General features: G+C 32.2%; 1 protein-coding gene across 1 annotated transcript; it reads left to right on the forward strand.

Annotated features, from left to right (window-relative positions):
- Window positions 1-2,546: 2,546 nt before the first annotated feature.
- LOC143049669 (uncharacterized) lies at window positions 2,547-4,459 on the forward strand. Its single transcript, XM_076223313.1, has 3 exons — window positions 2,547-2,695; window positions 3,347-3,508; window positions 4,180-4,459. Exons 1-3 carry the CDS (start codon window positions 2,636-2,638, stop codon window positions 4,192-4,194), a joined length of 237 nt encoding a protein of 78 aa, XP_076079428.1. The 5' UTR covers window positions 2,547-2,635; the 3' UTR covers window positions 4,195-4,459.
- Window positions 4,460-12,580: the final 8,121 nt, after the last annotated feature.

Consider the following 12,580-nt stretch of genomic DNA (forward strand, 5'->3'; position numbering starts at 1 on the left):
ATATACTATTCCCATGTCTCATAGGCAATCGTACCACACCTTTTTTTTTTTTTTTATTTTTTTTTTTGCTTGTAGGTGGTCGTGCTACATTTGGCATACAATAAAAACAAAAATAAAACAAAATTCATTGTCATGTCAGTACCGAAGTCCTGGCTACTATAAAACCACATAAGTTTAAAGTTAAAACCAAAACTGACAGGGGATATTGGATCTATACATGAGGGAGATACATTTCATATTTAAAAAGATTTTTAAATTTTACAACATATTCTAAAGGAAACGGCTACGATTACGCTGTTTTAATCGTAACTAAACGAAATATTGTTACGTTAAAGACTACATACAATTGCAAGACTGAATTAATGTAATGTTATGTTAGACACCGATTAAATACAGACGTAACGATAATATTTCTATCTACAATTACATATATTTTTCGAGAATTTAAAGCTCATTTCTTTTCAAAGGTGGTAGTCCCTGAACGATTTATTTTATCAAAAAAAGGGACATTGTCAGAATGCATTCTGTGCTTACAGCGACGTGCACATCACAGTGTACATTTGTGATGGCTGCCTTAAGTTGTTATACAAAAATACATAGGCCTAAAGGACATGAATTCAAAACAGGGACTTTCTACACTAATATAATAGTCTTGTTTAACGGGGTATAAAGTGATGTCAAAGAACCCTAGACTTGTCGTTTATGGAACCCCCGTAAAACAAGACTATAATGACTAATAGTATAGTTAGTATAGAAAGTCCCTGTTCAAAAGCACATAGTGGGTGTGTAGAAGTTACTATTCTATATAAACTATACAATGTATGCAATTTTGGTGAATATTGTACATTTTTTTGTAATATTGTTCAAATTGATTTAGAATTTAAAGGAGGTTAATTTGTCGCTTTATATATAAGTTGTGGGGCGGGGGGACCCCCTTTTTTGAAAGATCATGATGCATATGAATGGAGACATGTGGTTGGAACCACTCCCTATTTATTCTGGGTTGCCGGGTCCCCTTTTACAAAATGACTGGATCCGCTCCTGTATCAACATTGTGATTTATTTTCAGATTGGCACCGGGTTTTTACAAAAGACATTCACCTTTTTTAAATGTAGAAAGTTAAGACTGTTTTCATCTTTATGCATTTTTAAAGATGTATAAAAAGAATTGTGAATAGAATATTGAATGAACGGAGTTTGAACAACCATTTTATATAAGAACCCTGTTATCCAACATCATAAAACAGACATTTTTAAAAGTTGTTTGCTACGAATTTCAAATGGACACCGATTTAACATTTGCAATAAGGTGTCACCAACTCTTCATATTTATATCCAGTTTATTCATTTGAGAAATATAGAAAGACAAATAGCTTGAATTTTCTCACCAACTGTTATCCCCAATTTTTCGATTGAAACTTATCGTCTAAAATTCCGTAAAACATGAAACAAACACAACTGCAGCTATTCTTGAGGTATAGCTTCCCCAAAACATTTCTTTCGGTCATGTCTTTGTCAGTTTATATCGCCCGTATATTTTCTTAGTTTTCATTCTTTAATTTGAATTGTTAAATAACTAGTTGAAGTTTAGATTCCTCCTCCTGTGTAAGCAAGAACATAGCAAATATTTCATTTTGTCCATTCCTATCAACATTGATTATTAAGTAGAGTGGCATATTCAGATTATTTGTCTTATAAGTAGCATCTACCACTATTACTTTGGGTTTAACTATCAAATGCTTTCCTCATGTGTCATATTCAATTTTCAAAGTATTTATATGAGTCTAACAGTAACACAAGTTTTTAAATATAAATTTTAATTTTGATATTTTAAAATTATTATTCTTACAATTTAATTCCAGCTAGATATATTTTAATCAGAGCCGGCAAAATAACATTTCTTCTCTTTTGCCGGTCAAATAGCCACTATCTAATTTTAACTCGCTGGTTTTTAATAAAATCGACCAAATAAACACATGTAAAATGCGGTGTCTGACAGGCAAACGACATAGCTGTACTTCATGTAACCCTTCTGATTTTATTCTGAACATAAGACATAAGACATAAGACATAAAGCTTTATTTAGAGTCGGTATAAGCAAGCAATTACAAACATAAGCTCTGAAGAGCTTTTAAAACCGACATAACAACAAATAAAACAAAACATACATATCGAGTCATGCACACAACATTAAACATATAAAGCAAGAGTTCAATCAGTATATAAACATGCAGCACAAAAGTTCTTTAAGCATCTTACAAGTTTAACACATACTGGTACATGCAATTATGAGATAAAAACACAAAAGCACAAATGAAATGGTTTGCACATAAAAAGCATAAAAGTTTCTAAAATTAGCACACGTAGTGTCAAATGTAATTTTCATGTAAGTACCGTTATACTGTTTCATCTGTTGAATGTTTTAATTATTATTTAACTATCATAGCCCTGCTTGAAGTAAATTATTGTTTTATTAGAAATGTTGTTACGCTTTGCTTTTTAAAATTTTGGGTTTGGTGTTTAGTCATACCTAAAAGTTATCATGCAAGGAATATTCTTAGTAAGCTTTTATCTGGGTCGAAAATGCAGACAGCCTAACATAGGATATTGGAGTTTTTGTAAAGGTTTCCTAAATATGGGACTTTGTTTGCCCTGTCTTGGAGGACAATCTGATGATTATGATCAGCCATCACCAGTAAATATGTTTCTCAATAATGACACACATCTTTATGAGCTGAAAAGGACGTTTAGCTCAATAGCTTTTAGGGTCTTGACGAATCGTGTTTCATGGTTTCGTTGTATATTATTTCCTGTTTTATAAACAGTTGTATTTAAAACTAATAGGTCTAAAAAGCTAAAATCCAGTTGCTTTTCTGAAAACTCATAAAATTATATATAAAATTCAAATGCTTTATTATGCAGGGTTTTAATAAATTTTCTATAAAATTGAGAAAGGAAATGGGGAATGTGTCAAAGCAACAACAACCCGACCATAGAGCAGACAACAGCCGAAGGCCACCAATGGGTTTTCAAAGTAGCGAAAAACTCCAGCACCCGTAGGCGTCCTTCAGCTAGCCCCTTAAAAAATATGTATACTTTTAAAAGTACAGTGATAATGGACGTCCTACTAAACTCCGAATTATACACAAGAAACTAAAATTAAAAATCATACAAGACTAACAAAGGCCAGAGGCTCCTGACTTGGGACAGGCACTAAATTGCGGCAGGGTTAAACATGTTTATGAGGTCTCAACCCTCCCCTATACATTTTTACCTCTAGCCAATGAATGTCTATATATATGTCTGAATTAACAGTATTCTATATGTAGATGATATTTACCTCTAGGAAACAAAGAGACGACAACAAGCAGCAGCAGCAGAGCAAAGACAGAAAGCTACCGAAGGAAGAGGACTTAAAGATCCTGAAAATGTGAAGAGAAAACAACAAAAACGAGAAGAAGCTGAAAGGAAAGCTAATTCACAGCCCCAAGGAGAAGGAGGATTAAAGGTATTAGCTGAAATTAAAATACCTGTCAGTCTATGTTCCTCTATAGTAATCTTTTAGCTGAAAATTTCTTCAAAAGCTATATACCAGTATCTTAAAGATTCCTTTCAAGCAGGTCTGATCGAACTAGCAAAACTAATTTCACTCTCAGGGCCTTTAAGGTGGCCAAGATGTCTATGTACAATGTATTCAACTACTGTAACATTAGCTTGTCAACACTGAGGTGATTTCGAACCCCATATGGTTCACATGATTCCAAATATATATGACACAGGTTTGTGGTTCTAACCAGGCACTCTGACTTCCTCCACCAATAAAAAGGGATAGCCACTTAATAACCAATATTTCTGAAAGTAGTATTTAACACCAATCACAAATACATCTCTTTCTTCCCAGTAGTGTTCTGGAACTCTTTATCAAATTCAGTTAGAAATACAAAAGGAAATGTTTGCAAATATACAATGATAGATATGTATACATATATTCAGCAGTAGCAGATTTTAATTGTAACAATTTCCTTAATGTAGCAATTTTAATTTGTTTAATCAAGAATATGTTTTATAACTTTTATTGAAGAACACAATAAACATTGTAAATTTGATATTGTGAGCAGGGGAGGGTGAAAGATGGAGATATAATCTTGCCACGACTACATTTTTCTTTTTCTATTTTAGTGGCAGATGGGATAAGATCTCCAAAGAATGAAGAAGAGAAAAAAAGGAGAAATACCAGTATTTCATGTTAAAAGAGTGAATAGCAAACTTGTGCTATAATACCTCATATAAGTCAAATGTTGAGTTGTATCCTATTATAACATTGGATTTTTAAAGGTTTTAATGCTATGGATATTAACATATTACATTGTTTTACTAGCTCTTCAGCCAACTGAAGGCATGTGTGTTATAAGTTTTCTTATATCATGTTTATAGAAAAATTGTATGTTAGGTGTTTTTTTTTTGGTTATTTTGCTAAATTTTTCTACCTTGAATTATAAAAAGGTTATGCCATTTTGTCAAAACTTATCAAAATTCCAAATTAAAATGTAATTTATAACTATTGGGAAGCATAAGACATAGGATAGACATGGACTCTTAATTTTTTATTTTTGCTTAAATGCTCGCCTAAATGACTGTTTTGTTTTTAGACTTAAAAATCCACATTGCAATACAAAACTTATTAGTAAGAATGTAAAAATTCTAGTTTTTCTTTTTAACTTGAGAATGAGGTTAGAATTTTTACCCATATTGAAGGCCTCACAATGATTTTGTGATGAAGAACAGCAATAAAAGAAAAGGATTTTTGCATATAAATGTATGTGTGTTGTGATTTGTGTCATTGTTTTAAGTTACCATGGTTACAGAAAACATCAATCAGATATTTGATTTTTATGGATGAAAACTGCTGCTGACTTAAGGATGTACTTAGGTGAGGTTTTGGAATTTGTGTTAAATGTTCAGACCTCTTGGTGTTTTTCCATACAATACAATGTAAAATATTTTGCCCCATAACACCCCTTTATTTTTTCATATAAGACTTATTAGCTCATGAAAGGTTATTTACCAAAATTTTAGAAGATTCTTAATTTTCTTTCTTTTGTTTTGAGACCCAAATAGTACCAATGCATATATAAGGTAAAAGTCTGAGTCAGCCTTTTCCCGCCATATTTTAAATCTCAAATATCTCGAAAAGGAGGTCCATGACCTATCAATATTTTTAGCTAATCTTTATCATTAATAGATGTTCTACCAGCTTATAGTATCAATTTTAATTTCTTAATTTCTTAATTTTTACCTAACCTCACCTAAGTACATCCTTAAATCCATCTTCATATCTTATACATGTCTCAAGATGCTAAATAATTTGCAATGCTGATATGGTTTTTTTAATTATGAGGGTTGTCAATATTCAGATTTTACTTCTGACCTATATCATGATTATATGTGTATAAAAGATCGATTTAGGATATCTTTTTTCTTTTTAATTTTAAATGGGGTCTTTTTCTATTGAAGATTTGTGATAAAAAGACGAAAAGTAAGTGCTTTAATACTAAATTATGATGAGATCAAACATGAATTTGTCAGGTATTATATAGATCAAAACATTGTTGTTTATTATTTAATTTTGTTAAATCATTTTGTTACATTTCTGCTAACGCTGGTCTTCTTTTATTTTAAGTTTGCTTTCATGATTATCATTGAAGTGCTCCAATCCTTTTTTAGCCTTAGGGTAATGATGACTATAAAATCTGATGGTCCAGTGAAAATTTGGGGGCCCTGTTTTGAAAAAAATTTGTGCTATCAATTAGATTTTGTATTTCCATACATGTAGGGATAAAAAAGATTATGCCAATTTGCGCAATAACAACATGGTTCCTTTTAAAAAATAATTATACACATTGTAATCAGGGTCTGTACTTAAAAGATGTATAATGTTACCACAACTTTTGAGCTACACATCATGACAACTAGTCTATTACACTCAAAATGGTGGACCTTCTCATTTTTGGTGGTGAATACTGACAGGACAACTAGCCACCCTATAAATATTTACATCCTTTGGTTTTTTGGTGGAGGGTTGTCTCATAACTGATCATATCACATCTTTTTAAATTTTTCTGTTAAACAATTTTAATCACAATAGGAGCAATGATTGTGTACTTCAGTTTTAATTGTATGTATATTTATATGTAAGGCAGCCTAAAGAAAAATCTCAATCTAAAAAAATATAGAGGTAAATAAAAATGATAAAAATTGAAATTTGTAAAATATATATATATTTTTTTACATTTGTTTAAGCACATTATAACATGGTTTTATGTGATACTGATGTAAAAATATTTTTGAATTTGACCACACAAGTGATACAAATAAAGGGGAGATTGGCCATATATACTTCTTTGATCAAATAATCTTATGTTCTATGTGACAAACTGTTTCCTTTTTCTATAAAATCTATGGCAAAGACTTATAACACAGAGATATTTATTTTAAATTGTGTGCCACTTATTGATTTTGAATATTTATTTGTTACTAAAATTATCTATTATATTTACATGTATATTGTCTTATTCTTTATATTAAAGTTGACTTCAAAGACCAATACATTGTTTGTATGAAATAATTTAGAAATGTGTGGCACTAAACTGTAAATAAATAATAGACATTAAGTCAATACTCGTAAATTGCTGCAATGTTATTGTTTTATTGGTCGACATGTTCCACATCAAGCGTGGCATCTTCAACATAATGGAGAAACATGTCTACCAATAAACAATTTCACGGTCCACGGAACTTAGAAATTGATACTAGTGCGATTGGGGCATTTGTGTACTATGGACACACCCTTGTTTTTTAATTATCTTGATAATTATAATTGACAGACAAATAAACTAAACATTAAAAAGATCAGCAATGGAAAAAATGTACTAAAAATGCTGTCTTTTCAGCAATTGACTCTAGGGGCTTCTGTGACGGATTGGTCTAAGTAGTCTTACTACTGAATCACTCCATGTCAACACTGAGGTTCTGAGTTTGAACCATGCACATTGTAGGAGCTCACGACTTCCAATATTTATCAACTAGGATTTTCAATGTTCCTTCTGAAGGTTTTGGTCCTCACGCTGCAATCAGGCTTCCTCCATCATTTAAAATCTTACAGCCATAAAATAGCACAAAAGAGCTGAAAGTGGCATTTAACACTAATCAATCAATTGACTCAATAATACAAATAGTTAGGGCCTCAATTTAATTAAAAGAAAGATCTTTTTTTTTATTCGTATATTGGTATCACGTCGTCATCAGCATTGTCCGGAGAGGGATGGTTTCCGAAAAATAACTTTTAGTAATAGTAAATAGAAATCAATAAGATTTTAACACAATGCTTATAACCACTAAAGGAAGGTTGGGATTGATTTTTGGGGTTATGGTCTCAAAGGTTAGGGTCCCAAAGGTTTAGGAATAAGGGGCCAAAAAAGGAGCCCAAATGAGCATTTTTGTAGTTTTCAGACAATAACTTGTGTTTTAGTGTATAAATCTCTCTGAAATTATACCACAAGTTTCCATACTACAAAGGGATGGTTATGGGGGTAATGGTTCAAATCATATAACTATAAGGGGCATAAAAGGGTGAAAACAAGGTTTTTTTCTGGTTAAAGGACAATTTAGAAAATTTAAAAGCAGTGTAAGGGAGGTAATCCAATTCAAATTTAAAGAATAGTGTTATATATATATATATGTTTGATTACCTCCCTTACTATGCTTGAAAATTATGTATGAAGAAATGATGATTGTCTTGAGATGATTATCTGTAAATTTATTTTTAGAAGCTACTATTAATTACTACTAATTTTAACCATGACTGCATGTCATTATTTATTTTAATATTTTATGATGTATTTTAAAAAATGAGTAGTTAGTGTTAAAAACTTCATTAGAAATTTAAATTGAGATTATTTTTGAAAAAAAAGGGAAAGGGGGAGGTGAAAAAAAATGGGGGGGGGTATAATTTTTCTCCTTTAAGATTTCAGAAATTAAAAAGAAAATTTCTACAAATATTTTTTGTTGAGGGGATTAATATTCAACAGCATAGTGTATTGCTCAAAACAAATATTTTTTTTAAGTTCATTAGACCAGATTCATTCTGTGTCATAAACTTATGCTGTGTCAACTATTTAATCACAATCCAAATTTAGAGCTGTATCAAGCTTGAATGTTGTGTCCATACTTGCCCCAACTGTTCAGAGTTTGACCTCTGTGGTTGTATAAAACTGCGCCCTGTGGAGCATCTGGTTAGAAGATTGGTTAGACCATTTACTTGTGACTTTCATGAACTTTTAATGTTATACAGTGACAGACTGGATATCTGTAAAAAATTCAGGTGTAGATTCCTTTATTGATCTCTTGTGTTGTTATCACTACTGGGCGGAGGACCATTAATGAATTGATGCATAAGGTATGAGGTATGAAGCTGCTTAGTGCTTGGAAAAACAAATATAAATTTATTTTATAGGTAAGTAATGGGATCCTCATATTGACCTCAACTGGATTTAACTTGTTTGTTCTCGAAAAGGAGTTTATTTGAAAATTAGTACAGGTAATTTGTTTCAAAGAAGGCAGTTATGTTTTTTTGAAAAAGGCAAAAAAAGGTATTAAATTACAATACTTTTGCAATGTGAGTGATTTAGGCTGTTGAAAGAGCCTTTTGTTTTGTTTCTGACCTGACTTTCGTTTATACAGCAAAATATCAGGTACATATACTATCATTGTAAACAACTTTTTAGGGTCTAAGTGTTTTCTGGTCTGTTCATTCGTCTGTCCCACTTCAGGTTAAAGTTTTTGGTCAAGTTAGTTTTGATGAATTTGAAGTCCAATCAACTTGGAACTTAGTACACATGTTCCCTAATATATGATCTTCCTAATTTAAATGCGAAATTAGATTTTTGATCCCAATTCACGGTCCACTGAACATTGAAAATGATAGTGTAAGTTTCAGGTTAAAGTTTTTGGTTAAGGTATTTTTATATGACCGCAAAAAAATTTTGGGATTGTATAATGGTATGATGTCGCCGTCGTCTGAGTCCAAAGACACATTGGTTTCTTTTTATATGACTGCAAAATTGTATCACGTTGGCGTCGTCGTCGTCCGAATACATTTGGTTTTCGCACTCTTAACTTTAGTATAAGTAAACAGAAATCTATGAAATTTAAACACAAGGTTTATGACCATAAAAGGAAGGTTGTGATTGATTTTGGGTGTTTTGGTCCCAACAGTTTAGGAACTAGGGGCCAAAAGGGCCCAAATAAGTATTTTTTGGGGTTTCGCACAATAACTTTAGTATAAGTAAACAGAAATCTATGAAATTTTAACATAAGGTCTATGAACTCAAAAGGAAGGTTGGGATTGATTTGGGGAGTTCTGGACCCAACGAATCAAAAAATGAATTATTGGGGTTCTTTGATATGCCAAATCTAACCGTGTATTCAGATTCTTAATTTTTGGTCCTGTTTTCCAATTGGTCTACATTAAGGTCCAAAGGGTCCAAAATTAAACTTAACTTGATTTTAACAAAAATTGAATTCTTGGGGTTCTTTGATATGCTGAATCTAAACATGTACTTAGATTTTTGATTATGGGCCCAGTTTTCAAGTTGGTCCAAATCAGGGTCCAAAATTATTATATTAAGTATTGTGCAATAGCAAGAAATTTTTAATTGCACAGTATTCTGCAATAGCAAGAAATCTTCAATTGCACAGTATTGTGCAAGAGCAAGAAATTTTCAATTGCACAGTATTGCGCAACAGCAAGAAATCTTCAATTGCACAGTATTGTGCAATAGCAAGAAATCTTCAATAGCACAGTATTGCACAATAGCAAGAAATATCTAATTGCACAATATTGCGCAATAGCAAGAAATTTTCAATTGCACAGTTTTTAACCGGATTTTTGTGACAAAAATGTCGGTTATTGATTTGGGGATGCTCGGCGGGCGGCCGGGCGGCCGGGCGGTCGGGCAGTCGGGCAGTCGGGCAGTCGGGCGGTCGGGCGGTCGGGCGGGCGGCAATCAAATGTTGTCCGTGCATTAACTCATGATCCGTTCGTCCAAAGCTTTTAAAATTTTAATATGTTGTTACTGACAACTAAATGAAGGTCAAGTTCAATAATGGCGATTTTGACTTTTACCGTTCAGGAGTTATGGTTCTTGAAAGATTGAAAAATGGAGTTTTCAGTCGTGTCCGTGCATTTACGCATGAACTGTTCTACCAAAGCTTCCCAAATTTTAATATGTTGTTACTGATGACAAAATGGAGGTCAAGTTAAATAATGACGATTTTGACTTTTACCGTTCAGGAGTTATGGTTTTTGAAAGATTGAAAAATGGAGTTTCCAGTTGTGTCCGTGCATTTATGCATGAACTGTTCTACCAAAGCTTCCCAAATTTTAATATGTTGTAACTGATGACAAAATAGAAGTCAAGTTCAATAATGACGATTTTGACCTTTACCGTTCAGGATTTATGGTTCTTGAAAGATTGAAAAATGGTGTTTCCAGTCGTGTCCGTGCATTTTATCATGAACCATTCAACCAAAGCTTTTGAAATTTTTATATGTTGTTACTGATGACAAAATAGAGGTCAAGTTCAATAATGACGATTTTGACTTTTACCGTTCAGGCGTTATGGTTCTTGAAAGATTGTAAAATGGTGTTTCCATTCACGTTGTTGCATTTACTCATGAACCATTCAATCTAAGATTTCAAATTTTAATATGTTGATACTGATGACAAAATGGAGGCCAAATTTGATATTGACGATTTTCACTTTCACCATTCATCAGTAATGGTTCTTGTGATATTGCCAGGACACAAATAAATATTAATAAATCCGGTTTGCTGTCGTTGTGACAGCCTCTTGTTATGAAATATTCTTTGAAAATTAGAGTTATCTTTCTTTGTCCAGATAAGTAGTTGAATCAACTTAAATCATTGTTTTATACAATATACAATGTATATTCACTTTTACTACCAACTAATAAATTAAAACAATATTTACCATTCGGTGATTTCAAGCACTTTTTTTACATTTTAATATTTTATGATGTATTTAAATGAGTAGTTATTATTGCAAACTCCATTAGAAATTTGAATTGAGATCAGTTTTGTAATAAGGGAAAGGGGGATGTGAAAAAAAATTGGGTGGAGGGGGGTTCAATTTTTCTCATTTCAGATATCATAAATAAAAAGAAAATTTCTTCAAACATTTTTTTGAGAGGATTTATATTCAACAGCATAGCGAATTGCTCAAAGGCAAAAAAAAGTTCATTAGACCACATTCATTCTGTGTCAAAAAAACTATGCTGTGTCAACTATCTAATCATAATCCAAATTTAGAGCGGAATCCAGCTTGAATGTTGTGTCGTGTGTGCTGTTGTTTGTTTGTCTTTTTCATTTTTAGCCATGGCGTTGTCAGTTTGTTTTAGATTTATGAGTTTGACTGTCCCTTTGGTATCTTTCGTCCCTCTTTTGTGTCCATACTTGCCCCAACCGTTCAGGGTTCAACCTCTGCGGTCGTATAAAGCTGCGTCCTGCGGAGCATCTTTTTGAAATTTAATAAGGAGGTTCAATATCACAACAGGAAGGTTGGGATTGATTTTGGAGATTATGGTCCCAACCATTTAGAAATAAGGGGCTCAAAAGGGGCCCAAAACAAGCATTTTTCAACTTTCAGGATAATAACTTCTGTAGAAGTATTTCAATTGCTCTGAAATTGTAGCACAATGTTTTATACCACAAGTAGAAGGTTTGGATTCATTTTGGGGGTTATGGTGCCAACAGGTTAGGAATTAAGGATAAAAAAGGGGCCAAAACCAGCATTTTTGTAATTTTTGGAAAATAACTTGTATGTGAGAGTATTAGGGATGTCAACTCGTTGGAGATTTACTAATCGTTTGATTTTACCGAGCGATACTCGAGTACTCGCTCGGTAAAGCATTGTCAAATGGAAAACCAAATTATACCTGTTATATGTGTTGACTTATGTTCCTCAAACCCATAACATTATTATACCAATGACTTAATTACAGTCCAAGAAATAGTATACCATAATTATTAGCTCATTTACTACATGTACTAATTATGTGCACTGGCAATGATCCAATCAAGTAACTAATTTACATCTATAGGAAAAATATCATTCAAACAACAGTATTTGGGAACCGTAAAACAACAAATTTAATGATTAACAAAGGGGTAATGATTAGAACTTACTGATGCCTTAAAAAAATTTGAGGGTCGACACAGGGTGCAATAAAAAAAATCAGATTTAAATATATTTTGTCAAATTTTTCTGTGAAGAGGCGATTTCTCAAATTTATTTGGTATCTAACAGTACTGCTGATGCAAATATAACGAAATAGAGGTGGGGGAGTAACTAAGATTAGCTAAAAGTTTGAGCCTTGAAAGATGCTCTAGTTCATATATCATACCTCTGTTGCGACGAATTTTAAAGTGATAATTAAACGCAAACATTGGAATTGCATTTTTATTTTAATAAATTATGATTAATATTTAATTTACCACGAG

Source organism: Mytilus galloprovincialis, chromosome 10 (genome assembly GCF_965363235.1).
Source record: "Mytilus galloprovincialis chromosome 10, xbMytGall1.hap1.1, whole genome shotgun sequence".
NCBI lineage: Eukaryota > Metazoa > Mollusca > Bivalvia > Mytilida > Mytilidae > Mytilus > Mytilus galloprovincialis.

Bases quoted from the DNA above. Each gene is read 5' to 3' on its own strand.
- LOC143049669 (XM_076223313.1), top strand. From the start codon at position 2,636: ATGGGACTTTGTTTGCCCTGTCTTGGAGGACAATCTGATGATTATGAT. The intron at 2,696-3,346 runs GTAAATATGTTT...ATTTACCTCTAG, and splicing joins ATTATGATCAGCCATCACCA to GAAACAAAGAGACGACAACA.